We start from the raw sequence: 24,317 nt of genomic DNA, 5'->3' as shown, positions 1-24,317 counted from the left end.
AGGAGATACCGTAAAAGGGCAGGCAGAAAAACAAGACGTAGAGAGAGAGACAACAAATAAGTGTAAATATAGTTGAAAAAGTATGAAGCAGCGCATGCGAGACGAATACTTCACCTAAGTGGCATTTACAAAGCAGCAGAATACAGTTATCAGCCCAGGTTTAGAGTGCTAAATATGGTTCTTTTCATATGCAGTTCTGTTGTAAACTGTTTTATTACTGAAGTGGCTCTTTAAATCTTTTATGGCTATCACTAGATTTGAAAAAAGGTCTTGACATTGGTTATTTCTAATGTAAACAGCATTTAAGACATTCTTTGTATGGGCACCACAGTTTGAGCATCAAATCTGGGATGCCTGTTTGCCTAAAAAAGGATTTGTTTGAAATATTAAATATTATTTAATTTTATGAACTACTGATAAACAAAATATTGATACAATACATTTATTTTTTGTTTTTTTTTACTAGGTTTCCAGCGATATTGTTGACATGTTAAGTATGCACTGTGCATACTCAATAATAATAATAATAATAATAATAATAATAATAATAATAATAATAATAATAATAATAATAATAATAATAATAATAATAATAATAATAATAAATATTAATTATTATTAATAATAATTATTATTGCTATTTTATACCTATTCTATCATTGTTAGACTTGTATCTGCCGTATTTATGTATTTATTTATTAGATTTTATTTAGTTTTGTTTAGTACTTTATAAAAAAAAGCAAAAAAAATGTACAATAAAAGAGTAAAAAAAAGGGAAATTTTTATTTTATTTTACATTTAAAAAAATGATAATAATTGAGCAAGTTTACAATAAAAGAGTTTAAAAAAAAGGGAAAAGAATAGTTTGTGTTAAGGAGTCAATATTGTTTTTTTGTATATATTTTTAAACATAAATACTTCTAGAAGTTGACAAACATGTTATTCATTCATTCATTTTCTTTTCGGTTTAGTCCTTTTATTAATCTAGGGTTGCCACAGTGGAATGAACCGCCAACTTATCCAGCATATGTTTTACGTAGCGGTTGCCCTTCCAGCTGCAACCTATCTGTAGGAAACATCCATTCACACTCACTTACACACATACACTACGGAGAATTTAGCTTACCCAATTCATCTATAGCGCATGTCTTTGGACTTGTGGGGGATACCGGAGCACTCAAAGGAAACCCAAGCGAACACAGGGAGAACATGCAAACTCCACACAGAAATGCCAACTGACCCAGCCGAGGCTCGAACCAGCGACCTTCTTGCTGTGAGGCGACAGCACTAGCCAGTGCGCCACCGTGCCGCCTAAATGTGTTATTATTGTTATTATTATTATAGTGCTTGGTATTTGAAATGATAAGGCCTGCCATTCAAAAGTTTTGTCATTTCCTAATGTTTAAAAGAAGCATCTTTACCAAAACGTTTACTAATATTTTTTGCGTAATAATATTTACTGTATATTCATTAATTAATATTTAATTTAAGTAATCCATAAAATGCAGTTTATTAATTTAATATCAAAAGCTTTCTAATGCTTTCATATATGTCCCTCTAATTTGAAGTATTTTTTTTCCACACAGACATCCATAAACAAGTTAGCAAACACTACCGTCAATCCCAGACACTACTATAATCACACATTAGCCTTATTTCTGCTACAGACTCATCATGTGTCCACAGAGGTGCTCCTCCACACTGCTCTATGAATAGAGTGTAGGAAGTGCCCCTCTCGCCTCTGTCACGCCCATAGAAGGCAGTGCCAGGATGTTTGAAGTCCTCAAGAGCCCCGCAGGCTTTCCAAAGCCTGTTAGCCCCACGCAGTCAGCATGCATTTACTACCTGTTCACAACTCATAAAGAACACATCACTGCAAAGCACCGCAATTTGCCTGTCCCACTGCCATCTACACTGCCCTCCACTTATACTGGCATACCTAATGTGCCAAAGAAGAGTGTGAAATAAAAACGTCTTTATGCTTTAACCTTGTGATCTTTTGCTCACAATATTAACAATGACTGAAGATGCTGGAGTTTGTTATTGGATAGGAGCAGAGGCTTTTTTTCTTGAAGCCAAATCAATCATTGTTGTGATTTCAGATTGTGGTTTCAAAAACTTTCTGACTCCAAAAATTAACTTAATTAACTGCAGTTTTCCAGCTGTGATTCTTGGAGATTTTTTTCCAAACAGTCTGTTGGGACTAGAAGGACACACTTCCAGATTCATAACACTGATTATTTTCCTAATTATTGCCCTAGTGGTTGAAATGGGCATTTTCTCTTGCTGCCAAGTGTACATCAGTTAAATAAAAAAATAAATAAATAAAAGTAAGCAATAATAGTAAGTTTCAAAATAAAATATTATTTAAATAAAGTGTACGAGGTGTTTTGAAGTGAACAAAGTGTTTTGATTTCTGTAATGTATACCAGTGTTTCTCAACCACGTTCTTGGAGGACTACCAGCACTGCACATGTTTCAGGGCTGTTTCTCAATATGCGTTCTTTAGCTTTCTTGTGTCCTCATGTTCTCGTGTAACGTCATCATCAACTGCCAAAGTTCTGTTCCAAAACTCAAGAACGGAGGACGAATAAAAGTTCCTGGATGTGTTCTTTATACCGGGGATGCGTGGATGCAGACTTGAGCACCGAACTTGCTCTAAGTCTCAAAAGTCATTGCGACTGAATAAAGGAGGTGGGAAGCGGAGCATTTTATGTAGATTTATTATTAGAGTTCAGAGATATAACTTATTTATCTCAGGAGTTTCCTTAAATGAGACGGTGAAAATAAACTTTACCATGAAAGTCTTTATAAAGATATAAACACATTAAGGATGTTTATTTGCTGAAATTAGTAATAAAATTTGTTTTATTAGTATTGTGCAGAGTATATTTGTAAGGTTTATATGCATAGTACATATTGTAAAAAGGAAAAAAAAATCATTGTAGGAATGCTGTAATGTTTAAATAATTTTCCGTTAATAATACGTGAATATGAGATTTCTCACAGGACGCGTTCTGTGTTCTCATGGTTTCCCGAGTTCGTTCTTCTGAGGTGACCTGGCAAGACCAATATCCACAAGAACGCAAGTCCAGTCTTTGCATTCTTGGAATTGAGAAACAGCCCATGTCTTCTTAACAAAGCACACCTGATTCAGATCATCAGCTCATTAGCAGAGACTGAAAGAGCTGTAATGGGTGTGACAGACAAAGGAGACACACAAAACATGCAGTGATAGTGATTCTCCGGAAACATGGTTGAGAAACACTGGTATACCTGACAGAAATCAAAATACTTTGTTTTGTTACTAATAGACTGCTCGCTAAGTGTTAAATAAATATCATAGGGTTTAAAATCTAATCCGTCTCAGGGATTTATCAACCCTATCAATTCTTGCAGTACGCTCGAATTCACTCATTCATTTCCATTCACTCTTTCAAGTGGACTAATATAGGGAATAGTGAATGAGGGTTTAGGGGGTGATTTCAGATACAGCATTAGTGAATTTGGCCTATGTGTAACCTCATATCACCTCCTCTGTGGAACAGGAGATCAAGGTTGAACAATTTTCTATTCTTTGTCACCCCAATGTGCAAAAAAGAAATAAAAGTATTTTATTTCACATTCATGAAAAAATATTTAGCTCAAATGAATTTGTGTGTGTGTGTGTGTGTGTGTGGGGGGGGGGGGGTGTCAATACTTGTGGCACACATACAATTAACTGAGACATTATGTATTTTTATTAATTTGTTTTGTTAATATTTTAAGCAAAAGATCAAAAAGTTAAACAACAAACGCATTTTTCCCCACAGCTTTCTTTGCTCGTATTTACCAAAGGTGCCGACATTAGTGAACAACGCTGTACACTCAAGTTTTGATGTGATTTGTAAAGCATTTCTTTATATGAGCTCTAATATGAACATGACAGTTCAGAAAGGTAGATAGTAGAACACACGTGTTATCATTGGAAGTAGATTTTGTATGAGCGGGGATCATGCGTTTGCTATTCCAATGGGAAGCAGTTGGACACAATGGGACGATAGGAGATTTCCCCACATCTGTGACACATTGGCCATTCGTTTTGGGATCAGTTTCCTGCCCTCGCTCTCTTCTTCAGCTTGTATTCACAGCTGTCCATCGCTGTTCTGGGGTGCTTCCTCATGTCGTGTTTCTTGTGGTCGGACATATATACTGTATACTTGATTGGTATGACCAGATGTTTGAATCATTACATACGGCCATTTTTGTTACGCTCTCTATTATGGCCAAGAACTATCTGCTTGCACAGGAAATGAGGATTCCACTGACATGCAAAAATGAGTGATTTAGTCATGTAGATTAATTCCATCCATCCATTTCCTTCGACTTAGTCCCCTTATTCACCAGGGGTCACCACAGCAGAATGAACCACCAACTTATCCAGCATATGTTTTATACTGCGGATGCCCTTTCAGATGCAACCCATCACTGAAACATCCATACACACTCATTCACACACATACACAACGGACAATTTAGTTTATTCAGTTCACCTATAGCGCATGTCTTTGGACTGTGGAGAAAACCAGAGCACCAGGAGGAAACTCACGCGAACATGCATACTCCACACAGAAATGCCAACTGACCCAGCTGGGACTCGAACCAGCAACCTTGTTGCTGTGAGGTGACAGTGCTAACCACTGAGCCACCATGTCGCCCATAGATTAATTCAATTAGCCAATTAATAATAACGACTATTATTATTATTATTGTTATTATTTTCCAGACTAAACACACTTGCCTGTACTTTATAATAATAATAATGAAACACTTTACAATAATGTTGTATTAGTTGATGTTAGGTAGTGCATTTACTTATACAAACAAACAATGAAGTGTACATTTATTACAGTATTCATATTTATTAATGTTAGTTAATGAAAATATAGTTGTTAGTGTTTGTTAACTCATTAACTAATGTTCACAAGTAGGGATGCTCTGATCAATCTGCCAGATATCGGTATCGGCCGATAATCACATTTAATGACTCACAAATCTGGCCGATCTCATGAACCGATCACAGGTGTTTGTTAACAAGTTTACACGCAGAGGAACCAGACATGCTAGTTGGAGAGCAACATATTGGAATGGTCTTGCATGTGTTTAGACCTTTTATATGTATAAGAACTAAAAGTTCTGTGTTTTTGACAATATTGCAAGTTCACTAAAACCTGGCTGAAATACAATTAAAAACATTAAAATGATTTTTTTTAAGTTGAATATTTTATAATATACCTTTTTGTAATATGCTTCAGACAATAAACAAATCAGGTCATTGATAATAATAATAATAATAATAATAATAATAATAATAATAATAATAATAATAATAATAATAATAATAATAATAATAATAATAATAATAATAATATGATGATGATGATGATAATAATAATAATAATGTTGTGTGTTTAATATAAGAAAATAAATAGTTTTTTCCCCCTAGACTCAACACAGTTGACATGAGTCAGCACTCTGCGGCAACAGTATCCAAGTTAAAGCCAGTGCAATAATTTTGCAGGTCACGAGATGTGCCAGATTGTTAGTAGACACTGCATGCACACGTGTGTGTTTTACATTACTTTATCAAACCAATTTATCACATTCAAATACAATAAATGAAGTAAAAGTTCACAGATTGCTTGATGACAACCTCAGAGAGACTTTTAAAGTTCATATCTTAGTGCAACTCTCTAAAATAACGCACAGGCAAAAGAATACACACACATGCAACCTTATCCACTACACACACACATTGTCCTCCCGCTCCGAGTCTTGTTGAGACTGGACAATGTCTCCATTGTTTTCTGAGCTTTCACAGGCAGCAGGGGATGGCTGGAGTGTTAACTATTTCCCCACGAGGCCCCACAGCAGTGTGCGTATGCGTGCAACCCTGTGTGCAAGTGAACCAGCAGCAGGAAAAAGCGGGAACAGCCAGAATGCAGGAAAGGGGGGAGGAATAGCAGGGGTGGAGCTTGGAAGAATAGCTGAAGGAGTCCCGCTCTGTTCCTGTATGGTAATTAGTATTTAGGAAGTGATGGAATGTGTTGCGATTTGACAGAGCGGGGACCTCCCACCTGAACTGCTGTACGATGAGGGCACGATAGCTGTTTGCTGTCAAAACACAAGTCTGTCTTGTATAGCTGCTTCTTAATGGTAAATGTTGGGGTGTGCATGAATGGTTTATTATTTTAATATTTCATCTGCAATAATTATCATTTTAACAGTCATCATAACTGCCTAGTTGAGTTTTTGTTTATAGGTTATAATTGAAAAAAAAAAAACCCTCAAAATAGGATTAGAGTGGTGTTGGGAGGACAATTTAACTGATGATACTGGTAAAAAATTGTTCTTACAGTGCAAGTCAAAGGGTTATATTAAAAAAGCCACTTTGTTGGCTGAAAATGAGTAAATCCATGATAAAAAACAAGGCAGGATAGGTATAACTATATAAAGTTGAAGTCAGATTTATTAGCCCCCCTGTGAATTTTTTTTTTTTTTTAATATTTCCCAAAAGATGTTTAACAGAGCAAGGAAATTTTCACAGTATGTCTGATAATATTTTTTCTTCTGGAGAAAGTCTTTGTTGAAAGTATTTGTTTTATTTCAGTTAGAATAAAAGCAGTTTTGAATTTTTTAAAACCATTTTAAGGTCAGTATTATTAGCCTCTTTAAGCTATAGTTTTTTCGATAGTCTACAGAACAAACCATCATTATACAATAACTTGCCTAATTACCCGCCTAGTTAACCTAATTAACCTAGTTAAGCCTTTAAATGTCACTTTAAGCTGTATAGAAGTGTTTTGAAAAATATCTAGTCAAATATTATTTACTGACATTTACTTAAATAGAGTGACATTACATTAAATATAATGTGTATACTAATCGGAACAGACATATTTATTTATTTTTTTGTATTCACTATGCACTGTATAAATGATTTTTGTTATGTACTTTTCTATTTGCACACATTTAAAATGTTTTTAACTAAAAACACATAAGCTTGTAAATTGAACTTAATAAGCTAATGTGTTCGGAAAAGTCATCAAAAAATGAAGTTTGATTAAAAATAAGGTCATTCACATTAGTTTTGAATAAACAAATATAAAAATATAAGTTTTTCATGAGCTTAAACATTGAAATGGAATAATTGCTCATCTCTAGTTAAAAATAAGCATAAACTAAATGAATAAGAACACATACAGGATGCAGGACATTTTCCCAGACTCCAGCTGAGTAGGAGTAGCGTCTCAAACTAGCACGGGGCCTGTAGTTTTGGCTGGGTAATTTGCAGCCTTTTTTGGGGGGACTGAATGGTGGTGCACCTGGACTAGCTTGACAATGGCTGGGAGGGCCAGAGGCATGCTGGGATACCCCAGCCCCCTCACTGTTAATGAGGACCCCAGTGTCACAGCCGCAAGACACTGAACCAACTGTCTTTTTCTTCCCTCCTTCCCTTTCTACTAACTATTTCTTACTTTTCATTCTCCATAGGGCTTCCGTCTTTAGCTTCTTGTATTTTTTCTGGTGATGTAACCACGGCCTGTTGTGTGTAACTTCTGTGCCGCCTCTTACAGGACCCTGTTGTGGACATATTGTCACACAGCCACGCTTGGTTTATGTCACTGGTCTGAGACCTTTGGCCAAAGCTTGGAGAGCGTCTCAGCGTGTGCTCTGGTTTAATTCATGAAGGGCCACCCTGGAGCATTTCCTTACCCAAACTCAGGGAACGTCAACACACTCTTTTACGAGTGACCTGGTGTCAAGGTCATCAGCCCTTGAGCCTTTTTTTTATTGTTATGTAACCTTGTGAGCCCAGGACACTCACAGCAATGTGTGAGATCTCTGTCATCTCTTAAATTATAGTTTCTCCTAGACTTAAGTGCTCATCAATTGATTTTGTGTTGGATTTTAATGCTGAGATTTAGGCTTACATTTTAATGATTAGCTATTATAATTCATCAGTATGTTAAAAAAACGATGTAGTAAATGTTTAAGTAAACTACTAAGTAATGTTTTGTGCGATAATTCTTTTATAAGGTGGTTTCTAATGGCCAAATTAAAATAATTATACTTTTTTAATGTAAAAGAGTAATTTGGACATCTCAGCAATGGGATACACATTATAAATAATAATACATAATCATTATAAGATTTGATAAAGATTACGTTTATCAGTAGGCCTATTATTGTGTTTTCATTGACTGACTGTCACACAAATTGCCAGTATTGTTAAACATTGGCTTGGTTGAAATATCAAGCATGTATAATTTATGTGTATATTTATATATCTTGATATCTATTTAACTTATATACAACATAGGCTCATTCTGAAAGCGTAGCCCTATATACATTTATGGAGATTGCGAATTATGGAGCCAGAAGTACATATGGCTGCATTTCATCTTTAAAACGAACGCTACGGGGTGGTATGATGCCAATATTTGTTGCGCTTATCAGCTGACCGCTTACCTCCGTGTGGACAGCTGTCACCAGTTTGTCCAGTAGCTCGCCATATAAGTCGGCGAACTTGAGATGCAGAGTGTAGTTTACCACAATGTTGAGGTTCGAGTCTGGCAAAAAACTGTTTCAGAGAGCGGGTAAGACAAAAACAGAAGCCAAAAAATAAAATAAACACCTAAATAACAGGGTGAGAATGTAGTAAAATCTGAAAATGTGGTTTGTGGATTTTTTTTTTTTAAACTGTCATTTGGGTTTAGGGAATTGGATGGCAGGGTAAATCGGTGCTTTTGAAAACACTATTGGTTTGGGTTTAGGGAAGGAGGAGGGGTGGGTCAGTCGATCGGTCAATCAGTCAGTCAGTCAGTCGGTCAGTCGACAGCAGATGGGAATGGCTCTTGCGAGAGAAGTTTGAGATCTCAAAAAGCATACACAGCAGCCACTGGTGGTTTCACAAAAAAGAAACGTAGCTCCTGGGATGTATTTGGCGTTCTGCAGAAATGTATATAGCGGAACATTTTCAGAATGAGTCTGGGTTGCTTATAAATGTATAAAAGGTATTTTTATAAACAATTTGGGGTAAGTGAGATTTTCTGATAGAATTCAACTAATCAAAAGACAAAATATTTTATATGGTATGTTACTAAATATTTCTAAATACTTTGAATGTTGTAATATTTTTTATATAATTTAAATCTTTCTATTTAATCATCAAAAGATCCTAAAAAATGTATCACTGTTCCTACAAAAAATGAAGAAGTCATTTCTAACATTGATAATAATAATAAATTATTTTCAGTGCATAGTCAAACCATCAGAATGAGCATGCAGAAGGATCATGTGACTCTGAAAACTGGAGAAACGCCTGCTGGGATTTCATCTGTGCCTTCAAATGAATTTCAATATTTCACATTGTTGCTGTTTTTGCATTTATAAAATAAACGCAGCCATGGTGAGCATGAAAGGCTAACAACTTTGAATGGATGTGTATTCATATGCAATTAAGTCTCTTGATCTGTGAGCAAGTTGATATAAGCAACTTTTAAACATGAGATTTTCCTCCATAATCCATCTATGCCATTGCTTGTCTCACTTTTCTTCGGAAGACATGGTGCAACAGGATCATGGTGTAAAAAAATCCTCAATGTGCCTGAAGCCACATCAGTACTCTTTTGACAGTCAGTTGATGTAGACACACTGCCAACATGCTAACAATATCCCAACCACAAGTCACTGTAAACAAACATGCACTTGCGTATTCTGTGTGTGTGTGTTGTATGTTGTATGCTAGCTATGTTTGGGCTTGTACCTGAAAGGAGAGGGGTGGCATAGAGCTAGACATTTTTTTGTTTTTTAAAGTCATGCCTTCATGCCCTGGTTGAGTGATGAGTGTACCATGTTCTCAGTTTGTGACACGGGACGTCCGTCTTTGCCTTGCAGGGGCCCTTCTGCTTGGAATTCCCCGGACAGACTGATCTGAGTCTTCACCAATTACAGTTGGTGAGAATCCCGAATTCCAAGTTTCTTGCAGCTGGCTTATTGATTGTTTAAATGAATTACCTGCTGGAAAGTCCAGTTTCAGCTGGTAGCTGATTATCTAGCTGGTTATTTCCTGGTCTAAGCTGGTCATTTGCTAGTAAACTATCTTTGACCTACAATAGGGTCATCCAGCCAGTTCTTGACATAGAAATATTTACATAGATGCCTCATTAGCAGATGTTTCTATAGGCTGCCAATAAAGACCATTTCAATGTGGCTATGTCACTGGCCCATTACCATTTCCTGCTTGTTACCAAACTATTTCATAACTCATAGTCATAAGAAGAGACTATTTATTATATCTTGATGTTGAAACACTTGCCATAAAATAATTTATCAATATGTGGACCTTTTTGAATTCTTGGAAATTCAAAATGTAATACACCAAAATACATTAGGACCAATGTTATTGTTTACATCCATCAAAATGGTCTATATGAAAGCCGTCCGCCATATTGGAACAATCAAAGTTGGTCTATGAATGCTCAAGAGCCGATTGACTGAACATCTATGCTTCTACGCAATCATTAGTAAAGCCAATATGATCATTTTGGCCAATATGATAACTGATAATATTTGGAAATCAAAACCTATATACTACAGATTTAATACTTGAACTTAAAGGAATAGTCAAAAATTAAGATTTCCTATTAAATTACTCACACTCAGGTCATCTAAGATGTACATTTCTTCAGTAGAACATTAAAGAAGATTTTTAGCTGAATTCGTATTACTTGGTGAATTTCAAGATATCTCCTTATAATATGTTATTAATATAAAACTATACCATTGACTCCCATTAAAGAATCCGGATCTTCTTTAATGCTCTCTTGAATAAAGAAAGGCATCTACATCTTGGATGACCTGAGTAAATTTTCATTTTTTGATGAATTATCCAATACAATTCTAAAGCTAATTTGTTTCACTATGAAAAACTCCAACATTGCTGACATCTTGTCTTCAATATAGCATAGACCCCTTTAAAGTGTGTATATGCTTTAATTTCTTAATTAACTGATAACAATACCGTTAATACTATGCATTTATGATCCAATACCAGTATTGCTCGCAATATATCATACATCACTTGCAGCCATAGATAATCATGTATAAATGCTTATACAGATATTGTCACACTTTACAATAAGGTTTATTAGTTAATGTTAATTAATGCATTTACTAACATGAACAAACAATGAACAATACATTTACTACAGTATTTGTTCGTGTTAGTTACCGTTAGTTAATGAAAATACAGTTGTTCATTGTTAGTTCATGTTAACTCACTATGCATTAACTAATGTTAACAAGCATGGACTTGGATGTTAATAATGCATTAGTAAATGTTGAATTATGATTAATAAATGATGTACAAGGGTTGTTCATGATTAGTTCATGTTAGTAAATGCATGAACTAATGAACCTTATTGTAAAGTGTTACCGATATTGTGTGCTTTTAAAGCTATAACATGACAGCCACAAATCATATCTGATAGGGCTGCACAGTCATATAATTTCAGCATCGATATTGCAATGTGTGAATCTGCAATAGTCACATCGCAGGATCGCAAGAGATTTCAAGTAAACTTAAACCATTTGGACACAAGGCATTATAACGTTTTCTGCTTAAAAAAATCAGTTCAATTGATTGGGTTTATGATTACAAATAGAAGCAAATGTATATGAATTATATAAAATTGAAGAAAATTGTATTTATAAAAAGAAGACGCTGTTATTTTACATTTGATTATGAAATTTCTATATCTCAATACTGTTAGACTTCACAAAAAAACATAAAGTGTTGTTTATTTAATTTTTATCTTTGTTCAAATGTTTTCATTTGTGCTTTAAATTATATAATTTTGTATACTTTATGCAGATGCACTTCCCTACAAAATCATCACAATCAATGTAAAATTGTGAGTTTTTTCAAAATAGATATCTTCAGAAATTACATATTTATATCGCAATATAGATCTCAGTTAAAAAAATATTGCAACTTAATTTTTTCCAATATCGTGCAGCCATAATATCTGATAAACACAATAATTTTTGCAGCGAGTGACAACATATCATTGCAAGATAGAGGTTGTTTTGATGTGCATAGAGCTGTCGAATGCAATAATATCCAGCTGCAGTCCCGCAGACCCACACACGTTTGAGCACACACAATCCACCACACATGATATAGGCAGGGGTGAACCATATATGGTTACGATGAATGCTAACGTTATTATTAATGTCTTCTCGGATCTCGTCATCAATATATATATATATATATATATATATATATATATATATATATATATATATATATATATATATATATATATATATTGTTAATAAATTGTGTAAACAATAGACAATAGTGTACACTATTTCACAAATATGGCGATTGTGACAGGCGAAGTTTAATAGACTGAAAAGTTTTCTATCAGCTAGTATAGCAGATACTCATTTGCTGGCTTTGCTGAAGCTTTTTTTCAGAGATATATAAACGATCTAAATTGGACAGGTTTCATTTATATAATGGTTTCATTATAATGAAGGAAATAATAGCAAGTTAATATGTATAGACTGTAATACATCTTTATATGTAATACAAATATTTTACATTTAATAAATGTTTAACACTATATTAACATTTTACTCCGGCGATTGAATACTATTCATTTGCTTAATCAAATAATAGTCATTAGTGTTTTCACCTATAATGTATAGGACAGTAGAGATTATTGACAGGAAAGCATGGGGAGCAGAGAAAGGGGAAGGATTGGCATAGGACTGCGAGGTGGGAATCGAACTCGGGTCGTCGTGAGCACCGGAGCGCATGTGTCGATGCACTAACCACTACACCACTGGCGCAGACATTTAGTGTTTTAACTAATTGTTTTTATTTACATAATATGAGTACCAAAATTCCACAGATGTTTAAATGATCGTTACGATATAATAATAAAATAATGACTGAAATGGGAAAGCCTAAACTGTTCACAGTCACAGATCGTCAGATTTGTGAAATACAGTAGGTGGCGATAATGCTCAAAGGAGTTAGTCGTCATTAAACAAGAAAAAATAGAAGACTGATCCGTCATTAACTATATATGGTTCGCCCCCGCCTAGATTGTGTGTCCTGTATTGTGTGTGCTGAAATGTGTGTGGGTCTGCGGATCTGCAGCTGGATACATCTTGTCGAATGTGGCATCTATGTATATATGTCTATGTTTTTCAGAACTTAGCGGCTGGGTAACTAACAACTAACATCCTGCTTTGACCAGTTAGAAACCAACAACTGTGCTACAGTTTTTCCAGCTTAAGCTTAATTTCCAACAGGGTTAGTAAATAAAGCAATGCAAAGAAAATATAAATATAAAATCATTACATTTAGAAGACAGTTTGTTTGATTTCAGTGCAATGTTCTGCTGTATTTGATATTGTTTGTTGCTTAGTTCTTGTTCCCTTTTCTATAAAATGGGCTTGAATCTGCTTTGGATTTGTACACACTCACTCACACACACATACACACACACACCCTCGTGAGCAGACTTGGCTCAGTTTGTGTGGTAATTGTAAACTGTTGCTGTCCTTTGACATGCTGCGTTTTGTCTGTCGCAGGATCCCTGTTACGATATACAGTGTTTGCGCGTATCAGGAAAGCGTGAGCGCCACTCCAGCGGTGTAAAATTCAGCATCTCTGGATTCCTGGCAGCCCGAAATGCCTCTCGAGCTTCATCTTTGTCTGCTCACAGGCCTCGTTTCAGCCGTCTCAATTATTTTCCTGCATCTTCCGGAATGGTGGCGATTATTTCTCTCTGATTTCTTTTCCTTTTCTCTGAAGCAGCTGGCATGAAGAGGATGCTTTTCATTTGTAGCATCTGGGGTTGAACGTTTGCCAGCGAGAAGTTAGGAGGTGGAGTGGTTTGTGTTTTTGTGTGCACACGCTCGCCCATGTGTGTGTGTAAATGTGTGCGGGACTCAGTTTGCTTGGGTCAAGGTTAAGGATGTTTTGGATGAGATGAGGCCTTCATCTAATTGTCCGTCGACGTGAGGCGGAAAGAGAAAGAGCGAGAACGCGAACGAGAGCGCCCGTCTGGCACCGCTCTTCAGTTTCGATGTGGCGTGGAGTGACGCAACATGAGGCCACTGCCGCTGAGTGTCTCAATTGCGCCTCGGCCCTCCTTGACGGACACAAACAGTGTGTGGAATTCGAAAAGAGGGGGGGCGCCATGGGTAGCCTTGGTCTGCCAAAACTCAACAGCGGTGCAAGGATCAGTGGGACAAGCGATTGTTTAGCTCATCGCCTTCTGTTTAGGTCTGTGGAGAAAGCTGTGGCATTGTGGGATGTGCTTGTCTTATTTTTGTCAGTCCCTCAGGGTCATGTAGGTCATGTCAAGACGGTAACCCTCATTCTGTGAAAAGTCTTGTGAGATTTAAATTGGAGTTCAGCAGCTATTCCTAAAGCTAATCTTAGTAGCAGCAAACGTTAATCTCATGAGAGTTTAACAGAATAAGGTCTAGACGAGAACGAGCACTCCCTTATTAAGCATTTAGTTTATTCCACTACATATTGATTTCTTAACTCTTCTGAACTGTAAACATCGGGAGCTTATTATTGATATTTTATTGGTAGTTTATGTATAAAAATGGATATATTGATGTCGGAAAAATGGCTTCTTTTTATTTCATGCATCAAAAAAATCTTAATGACTTGTAAATTTAATTGAGCAATATTCAAATTGTTGTTGTTCTTTTGGCTAGTTTACGCTGGTTGTTGTTTCTGGAACAAAGAATTCCATTTAAGAAATAAAAAAGTAAAAATGTTAGGGATGCTCCGATTGATTGGCCAGATATTGGTATCGGCCGCTAATCACATTTCATGACTTGATTGGTACTCGCTAATCTGGCCGATCTCATGAACCGATCACAGTTGTTTGTTTACGAGTTTACAAGCTGAGGACACATAAGAACTGAAATCTTTTTAGTAAAATAAAGTAAAAATATTAGGGATGCTCCGAATGATTGGCCAGAAATCGGTATCGAGCGATAATCACATTTCATGAGTCCGTACTCGCTAATCTGGCCGATCTCATGAACCGATCATAATTGTTTGTTCATTATGAGTTTACAAGCTGAGGACACATAAGAAATCTAAGAAAGATTGCATTTCTTAACTCCTAATGTCACTAGTTAAATACTCTCAATTCTCAATGCATTTTTTTCCAGCACATCCCATAATTTCTAAAATATCAACCTTTACCAAATGGTTGATATGTAAGTTTATAGAGCAGGTAGAGCAAGCAGTTAAAGGGTTATTTCCATGCTAGTTTTGACTAGTTTGCTAAAATGCAGCTGGTGGAGCTGGTTAGTTGGTGGTTAACCTAGTTAACAGGCCTAGAATCAGTTTCTAAAAGTCGCAAAACAACAAATCTTTGCATGTTTGATTATCTGACAATAATTGCAGGCACAGAAGCTTTTTGTTTTCATAAAGAGTTTCTGTCAGAACTTGTTTGACAAGGTTCACCAAGAGTTCCTTGAGTAGCGTATCTTTGTTTTTGAAGGACTTGACTGAAAGAGAGCTTGTTGAAATAAAAAAAATCCAAATATTTATCCATTTATCGCCTCAGTACTTTCTCATCCTACTGTTTATGTGTTTTTTGAGCAAATGTGCAAGTTCCATGTTTTCAGTTAGGTTTTCAAGCCCAGTTGCACATGATTTTTACACAAACCACAGCATGTTGCCGTGTTAGCACTCTTAAGTTTACGTAAAGCGCTCCTCGTAGTCCGTCGGAAATAGAGAGAGCGCAGAAGGGGAGGGTGCCGAACAAGAACTGCAAGAATGTTTAGGATTTTTGTTGGGGCCAAAACTTCCACAAGGACTTCCTGTGGGCTTCCAGTGGAGCCAGACGGTAATGATGCTCCTCCTTCCCAAACTTCAGAAAATCTAAACCTTAATAGAAGGGCCATTAACACTTCCCCTCCGAATATACCTTTCTATAACACCTCCCCCCATCTCGCACATGCATTATACTCGAGACAGAGTTAGCCAGGACTCGTACTGTATTAGCACTTGAGGCTGTTTCACAGGGAAACTTGTTTTGACAGAACTCCAGGTGTCTCATTGTTGGGCGTGCTATGGTTCAACAGATTTACCAATTAGTGTCGGGATATGGGCAGACGAGGGGAGGGGGGCAGCTTATTCGATGGTGGTTTGGAAGACGTGAATGTGAGGGGACAGCGAGAGTGTTATGAAGCGGACAGGAGACAGAGGTAAGGAAACGTTAGGGTGTTTATTAAATGACAACAAGGAGCACAGGAAGGATAGCCAGGAGGATCAGGAATGATGTTGGGGTCTTTTCCTCCGTGGCTGGGTAACAGGAATACACGAGGATGGACAGCACACACCAGATACAGCTGACAGAGGATGACACAGACTTGGAAGGACTGGAAGACAGGACGATTCGGGAGGACCAGGAAGACTAGGAGGAATACAAAGAGAACAGGTAAGTAAATCGTTTGTTTTAGCTGAGGATGACTACGCTGAGTGGTCGCTCAGTTGTCCGCTTTCGTCGAGACGAGCCCGGACAATGAGCGACTGGAGTGCTGTGCTTTTATCTGGTGCTCGTGAATGTGATGCAGCTGTGTGCTCATTAGAAGTCAGGTGATGGTGATCTTCGTGAGTGGGGGTCGTGAGAGCCTGACCAATCCATGACAGTACCCCCCTCCCCAGGGCCCGCTCCTGAGGGCCGACACCTCCGACGCCGTGGTGGTCTCCCTCTGCCTCTAGGCGCTGGGAACTCAGGGTGGCTCTCATGAAACTCCACCATGAGACTAGGATCGAGAATATCAGCTCTGGGAACCCATGTCCTTTCTTCGGGGCCGTACCCTTCCCAGTCCACCAGGTACTCCAACTGGCCACCACGACGTCGGGAACGCAAGATCTCCTTCACTGCGTAGACGGCTCCTTCTTCTAGGAGCAGTGGAGGAGGGGGTTCCTCTTCGTGGTCAGGCTCTGTGGAGGGAAGAACAGGATCGTGATAGGGTTTCAGGAGTGATACGTGGAATGTAGGGTGAATACGGTAGTGAGAGGGTAATTGTAGTTTGTAGGTGACGGGGTTAACCTGTTCCACGATGGTGAAGGGACCAACAAATCGGGGACTTAACTTGCGAGAGGGCAGTCGCATGCGTATGTCCCGGGTGGATAGCCACACCTTTTGTCCGGGTGTGTATCTGGGTTCTTCAGACCTTCTCCTATCGGCGGTTACCTTGCTTCGACGGACTGCCCTCTGCAGATGTTGATGAGCCTCGTCCCAGACTCTCTCGCTCTCCCGGAACCAGTGATCCACTGCGGGGACATCAGATGGTTCGCCATCCCAGGGAAAGAGCGGTGGTTGGAAGCCCAGGACGCACTGGAATGGCGTGAGTCCGGTGGAGGGTTGCCGCAGTGAATTTTGGGCATATTCTGCCCAGCCCAAATACTGGCTCCAGGAGTTCTGGTGACCACTGCAGAAGGTCCTCAGGAACCGTCCCACCTCCTGAATCTTCCTCTCTGTCTGCCCGTTGGTTTGGGGATGATATCCAGAAGAGAGGCTGACGGCCACACCTAGGAGCTTGAAGAAGGCTTTCCATAGACGTGAGATGAACTGTGGACCTCTGTCCGACACAATATCTTCTGGAATACCAAATGACCTGAAGACTTGATTAAAGATATTGTCGGCAGTTTCAAAGGCTGTGGGAAGACCTTTCAGAGGGATTAGTTTGACAAACTTTGAGAATCTATCTACTATGACTAGAATACAGGTATTACCTTCTGACGAAGGGAGGTCAGTGATAAAGTCCACTCCTAGGTGTGACCAGGGACGGTTCGGAATCGGCAAGGGATGGAGCTTTCCAGCGGGTAGATGACGTGGGCTCTTGGATTGGGCACAGTCCTTACAGCCCTGAACATATTGCCTCACATCCCTTGCCATGTTTGGCCACCAGAATCGTTGGGATACTAGCGAGAGAGTATTGTTGATCCCTGGATGTCCAGTGCCTAGCGAGGTATGTAAGGAGTGGATCAGATCTACCCGGTGTTCAGGTGGTATGAACTGCCGATGAGGAGGGCATCCCGGCGGAGCAGGGGCTTCCGGAGTGGCAACGACTGGAGGAGCGTTCCAGGTGATCGGACAAATGGAGATGTGTTCGGGAAGAATCTTCGTTGGGAGTTCTTCATGATCGTGATGCTCGTGTAAACGAGAGAGAGCGTCTGCTCTTAGATTCTTGGGTCCTGGACGATAGGAAATGGAGAAATCAAAACGTGAGAAGAAAAGTGACCATCTGGCTTGACGTGGACATAGTCTCTTGGCCTCTTTGATGTATTGGAGGTTTTTGTGATCTGTGATCACCTGGAACGGATGTTTGGCTCCCTCCAACCAGTGACGCCACTCCTCCAAGGCTAGCTTGATTGCTAGAAGCTCCCTGTCTCCTATGCTGTAATTCTGCTCCGCCGGGCTCAACTTCCGAGAGAAATAGGCACAGGGATGCAGTCGGGGCGGTGTATCATGATGTTGAGATAATACTGCCCCGACGCCGGTGGTGGATGCGTCCACTTCCACCACGAAAGGAAGATTTGGGTCAGGATGAGTCAGGAGTGGGGCCCTTGTGAACTCCTTCTTAAGAAGGCGGAAGGCTGCGGCTGCTTCTTTGGTCCACTCCAGTCCTTTGGGTTTACCCTTGAGGAGATTAGTGAGAGGTGATGTAATCCTGCTGTAGTCCTTGATAAACCGTCTATAAAAGTTAGCAAACCCAAGAAACCTCTGGAGCTCCTTAATGGAAGTGGGTTCTGACCAGGATAGAACAGCCTCAATTTTCTTCCCATCCATACGTATACCGGTTTGGTCAATGATGTATCCCAAGAAATGAATCGACTTCTGGTGGAATGAGCATTTCTCCGCTTTGAGGTAGAGGTGATGTTCTCTCAATGTGTGTAGGACCTCCGCAACGTGTTGGCGATGTTCGGCCTCACTCCGGGAGTAAATGAGGATGTCATCTATGTACACTATTACACAGTGGTGAAGAAACTCCCGGAGGACTTCATGAATGAAGTTTTGGAATACGGAGGGGGCGTTGACCAGACCGTAAGGCATGACCTCATATTCATAGTGGCCAGTAGGGGTCACGAATGCTGTCTTCCATTGGTCCCCCTCACGTATTCTTATCAGATTATACGCGCTGCGGAGGTCCAATTTAGTGAAGACTTTAGCTTCTCGGAGCTGTTCCAAAGCGGCTGGTACCAGAGGAAGGGGATATCGGTATTTTACTGTACCGTTATTTAGGACCCTGTAGTCGATGCATGGACGCAGCCCTCCGTCCTTCTTGGCCACAAAGAAGAAGCTTGAGGCGGCTGGTGATTTTGAGTGACGTATGTACCCCTGACTCAGAGCTTCCCTTATGTAATCTTCCATTGCCTGATTCTCTGGAAGCGAGAGCGGGTAGATCCTACCTCTTGGCAACTGGGCATCTGGAACTAGGTCGATCGCGCAGTCCCATGGCCGATGCGGCGGTAGCTGGGAAGCTCTCTTGGGGCAGAAGACATCATGAAAGGAGCTGTACTCCTTAGGAATGTGGATAGACTGCTTCTCAGGAGGGCTCTCGACCGATGTTGCAAACAAAGAAATGGGGTTCCGACCTTGAAGAGGGAGATTTGGAAAACAGGCAGGTGTACATCCAGATCCCCATTTCTTTATCTCTCCTGTGCCCCAAGAGATGATGGGATCGTGCTTCACCAGCCACGGGCGCCCTAGAATGATGTCCATATTTGCACCCTCCAGAACCAGAAATTGAATCCTCTCTTGATGTAACAACCCCACTTGAAGAAGGATGTCTTCGCATTGTCGATGGATACGGGTCGAAGATCGAGTGCACTGGGTTATCGGTTGTATCTGGTATATATGCGAGGACGCCTCAGTACGGAGGTGGAGTTGACGACAGAGGGATTGGGAGATGAAGTTCCCTGCTGACCCGGAGTCGATGAGGGCTGTGACAAGGAGAGAAATAGAGGCAGTAGTTATTTGTACGGTGGTAGTAAGTGGTTTACATTGTTCAATATTCGTACTGAATACACTCACTGAAGTCCGAATGGGACGAAGGGGACACTCCATACGGGTGTGTCCACTGACACCGCAGTATAGACACAGACCCCGGGTCAGCCTCCTCTGTCGTTCCGCTGATGTCAGTCTTCCAGACTCTATTATCATGGGTTCTGGTTCTGGAGAGGCTGTTGACTCAGGCGATTGGAGGAGTGCGGACGAGGGGGTGATGGTGTCCTGTTGATAGGAACGGAGACGATCGGAACATCGGAGAGAATGTTGGATGAATCTCTCCAGACCCATTGTATCATCTAATGTGGCCAGTTGGATTCGGAGAGTGGGTTCCAAGCCGAGCCGGTACGTGGTCAACAACGATCTCTCATTCCATCCACTTGCAGCTGCTAGAGTGCGAAACCGGAGAGCATATTCCTGTGTAGATAGAGTACCTTGCTTTAGATGATACAGCTGCTCTCCAGCGGCTACTTCCCCATCAGAACGTCCAAACACCTCTTTGAAATACTCCGTGAAGGTAGTGATGGAATTCATGACCGGCCCGGCTTGGTTCCAGATCGTCTCAGCCCATTTAAGTGCAGGTCCAGAGAGTAGAGATACGATGTAGGCGATCTTCGACTTATCTGTGGGATATAGAGAAGGTTGCATTTCGAATATGAGGGAACATTGTAACAGAAAACCATTGCACTCCCCCGCTCCGCCTGAGTAGGGCGCTGGTCGGGCCATGGGACTGGAAGGAAGGGCCGAAGAAGAAACTGTGGAGGCGGAAGTGCTCGGTGCTGGTGGTGCGTTGGAAAGTGGAGCTGGTGGCTGTAGAATCCGCTTCAACTGGTCCACCAGCTCTTGAAGGTGATCGGGGGTGCTCATGTTGTCGTCGTTAATGGTCCGGGCTTCTGTTATGAAGCGGACAGGAGACAGAGGTAAGGAAACGTTAGGGTGTTTATTAAATGACAACAAGGAGCACAGGAAGGATAGCCAGGAGGATCAGGAATGATGTTGGGGTCTTTTCCTCCGTGGCTGGGTAACAGGAATACACGAGGATGGACAGCACACACCAGATACAGCTGACAGAGGATGACACAGACTTGGAAGGACTGGAAGACAGGACGATTCGGGAGGACCAGGAAGACTAGGAGGAATACAAAGAGAACAGGTAAGTAAATCGTTTGTTTTAGCTGAGGATGACTACGCTGAGTGGTCGCTCAGTTGTCCGCTTTCGTCGAGACGAGCCCGGACAATGAGCGACTGGAGTGCTGTGCTTTTATCTGGTGCTCGTGAATGTGATGCAGCTGTGTGCTCATTAGAAGTCAGGTGATGGTGATCTTCGTGAGTGGGGGTCGTGAGAGCCTGACCAATCCATGACAGAGAGAGGGAGAGTGTGATGGAATGACATGGGGCCTCGTGGGCTGCTGAAGGGGTCATATGGTCAGAGAGGGACGCTTGGTAAGTTGATATGTGACCTCCTTTCACAGGCCTGTTATAGAGTAGCTTGGGAAAGTAGCTTAAAATGGAGAAGGAGACAGAGGAAGAGGAGGGGGAAAGAGGAAGGAGGAAGCAAATTCATATTTTTATACGTATGCATGCTGTTTTTAAGGTAAAATAGTCAGTTTAGAGATAGATAAACTCACTAGTTTATTTTATATTACTTTTTGATCTTTGCTCATTGGCTATCTGTTACTATGCACAACTTTTCACGATACGTCAGATGGAATTAGTCATAAACATGGAACTTACATCTTCAAAATCAACAATCCTGTTCTGAATCCACATACCCATTGGAATTTGTGCGTTACTAAAACAAAAATAATTAATGTGTTTATTAAATTGATGGTTTCCCCAAAAATGTACTCGTTGGCTCAGTGTCAAATGGTTGCCTTTATGAGCCTTTATTTTGTTTCTGCTGAACTAAAAAGAACAGAATTTGGAAAATGGTAACCACAGACTTCCACAGTAGGAGAAAAATACTTTAGATGTCAATGGCATCATCAGCTGATTGGTTGCCAACATTTTTCAGAAGTTAGAAAGAAACCTATATAAGAGAAGGTGAGTAAACGATGATAGAATTGCAATTTTATTTGAGTGAACAAGGGCATTAAAGCGTTTTTGTTGAGGTTTTAAACTCTGCATGAATTCAAAATTACAATGTTTATTTTGCAAGCACACATTGAGTATGTAAACACATTAATCAAACTATTATCATTGTGTAGGATTTTCGTCACATTTTGCAACAGAACCTATACACACATGGCTGTTTGACACTATTCTCTGCACGTACTGAGTCAGTGAAGGACCACAAACTCCTGCATCACAAAATGCAAAGTTTTTTTCTCCATATGGCATGCAGTATCAAATTCCATTAAAATCACCAATAAACACTCTTCCAGCAGTATATACACGCATCCAATATCTCGTTTGTCATGGGGGCATGCATGAAATGTTCCTGAAACTGCAGTTAAGGTCGACAAATTAAAAATGAAACACTCAAAATTACTCGAAACTCCGGAGGAAACGTGGATAGCATGGTGACACAATGACGTTAATAGAATTATCTGTTATAACATCATGAAAGGAACATTCAAAAAGCAACTCATGTAAACACCTCAATCTTATTATTATCTTATTCAGGTTAAGGCAAATAATTTGATTACTGATGTTATGATGTACTGATGATACTCCATGTAAACGTAGTCAGTGTTACGTCCTGGGTATTTTTAAAGCCGCACTTTTTTCTACTTGGCTGGCTGTTTGTCTATACGAAAACGCAGTGCCAGGTGACTGAAACTGCAACACAAACCTGTGATCGTGTGAATGCTAAAACCAGACTTTTAGCCTCATGACGTCAGCTGGCTTGCTGTTTTCTCCTCTCTGATTGGCCAAACGGCTGGGCTTACTCCAAACTTGGAAGACGTGAATGAGGCAAATTCTGCACGTAAATAAATCGTGTATTGTTCAACCGTGGGATTTAATCCGCCTCTGTATTTGCATTGACAAGAATGCAGTTTACTCGCAAAATATACTTAATTCCCTGTTTGATGTAAACTGTCATTATCGCCACCTGTTGGTCCAGCATGACCATAACATGCAACACAGTGCATTTTTTGCGTTTTCTGGTGGACAGATTAAAATTAAAAACCAAAGCAGGGAACTCCGTTAATGAAAATACCCATGTACGTGTAGACATGGCCTTAGTTTATAGCAGGGGTGCCCAAACCTTTTTCTATAAAGGGCCAAAAAGCAAACTTGATAGAGGGCTGTGGGCCGAATATATATACCACACCGTATGTATTAAATTTGCCATGGGCAATTTTCTAATTTATTCGATAATATTTAAAAATAACTAGAAAACGTTGCTTTAAATCATAGTGACCAATGCAGAATCATTTTATAATGAACTTATTACAGTAAAACATAAACAATAACATGTATAACACAAGTTCAATGCTGAATACACTAGTCAAGCTTACTTTGATTTGCTTACAGATGTCTTGTGCATCTGTCATTTACAGTATTTACATTTTAAAAGTCTGATTCATTTACAGTATTTAATTGAATCATTTAATTCTGGTTGGCTTTTTGTAGCTCAGCAATAAAACAAAGAAATAAAAGCTTACGTTAAATTCAAAATGTCGATCACTATCAAAGGCATTCACCCCAACTAAATCCCCAATCATTCTCCCTTTCTTTTCAGATGGGATGGCGGGCCAAATTAAAGGTTACCATGGGCCAACTTTGGGCTTCTCTGGTCTAAAGGCAAACAATTAATGCATGCAAGTTAATCAGCTGAAAAAGAAGAAGCTGTTTGTTTAGGGAATACTTAATCGAAATCTAACCAAGTTTGGTAAAATTGGGTGAAATATGCTTAGCATGCTCCTCCAACTGTTGGATATGCTGCGCGTGAAATACGAGAGGAGGAGTGCAAAAATAAACCCCGCCCCCTGCTCAATTTTCTGTTTCAGTTGTAAATACGACAAAATACAGAAATAAACATCTGCAGCAACGTCCGATTCCTGTGGACTCTTAGGACAATATAAAAAAATGTTTAATGTTTCTACATTTTCCCCTTGGATTATTGGTTTCCATTCCAACCATTTTTTTGATAATTACTGTTGCTTTTACCAATTAACTCTCTTTATTTTCATATAAGCATGCCTGTTGTGCTTCCAGGAAGTTTTAGGTGAACTTTGGAAAGGAAGTTGAAGT

The 24,317-nt window shown here is 39.5% G+C and overlaps 1 protein-coding gene across 11 annotated transcripts in view; it reads left to right on the top strand.

Annotated features, from left to right (window-relative positions):
• Positions 1 to 24,317, top strand: part of tcf7l2 (transcription factor 7 like 2) — a 129,134-nt gene that overhangs the window by 35,322 nt on the left and 69,495 nt on the right. For 4 of the 11 annotated variants that reach the window (XM_056469559.1, XM_056469558.1, XM_056469557.1 and 1 more), the window contains exon 5: positions 9,940 to 9,999. The exons of the other annotated variants lie outside the window; for them this stretch is intronic. In XM_056469559.1, the coding sequence (XP_056325534.1) occupies positions 9,940 to 9,999 (60 nt within the window). The remainder of the gene's footprint in view (positions 1 to 9,939; positions 10,000 to 24,317) is intronic. 11 annotated transcript variants of the gene reach the window in all.

The sequence above is a fragment of the Danio aesculapii genome, chromosome 12 (genome assembly GCF_903798145.1).
Source record: "Danio aesculapii chromosome 12, fDanAes4.1, whole genome shotgun sequence".
In the NCBI taxonomy this organism is placed as follows: Eukaryota; Metazoa; Chordata; class Actinopteri; order Cypriniformes; family Danionidae; genus Danio; species Danio aesculapii.
This window is presented reverse-complemented; position numbering and strand designations above follow the sequence as displayed.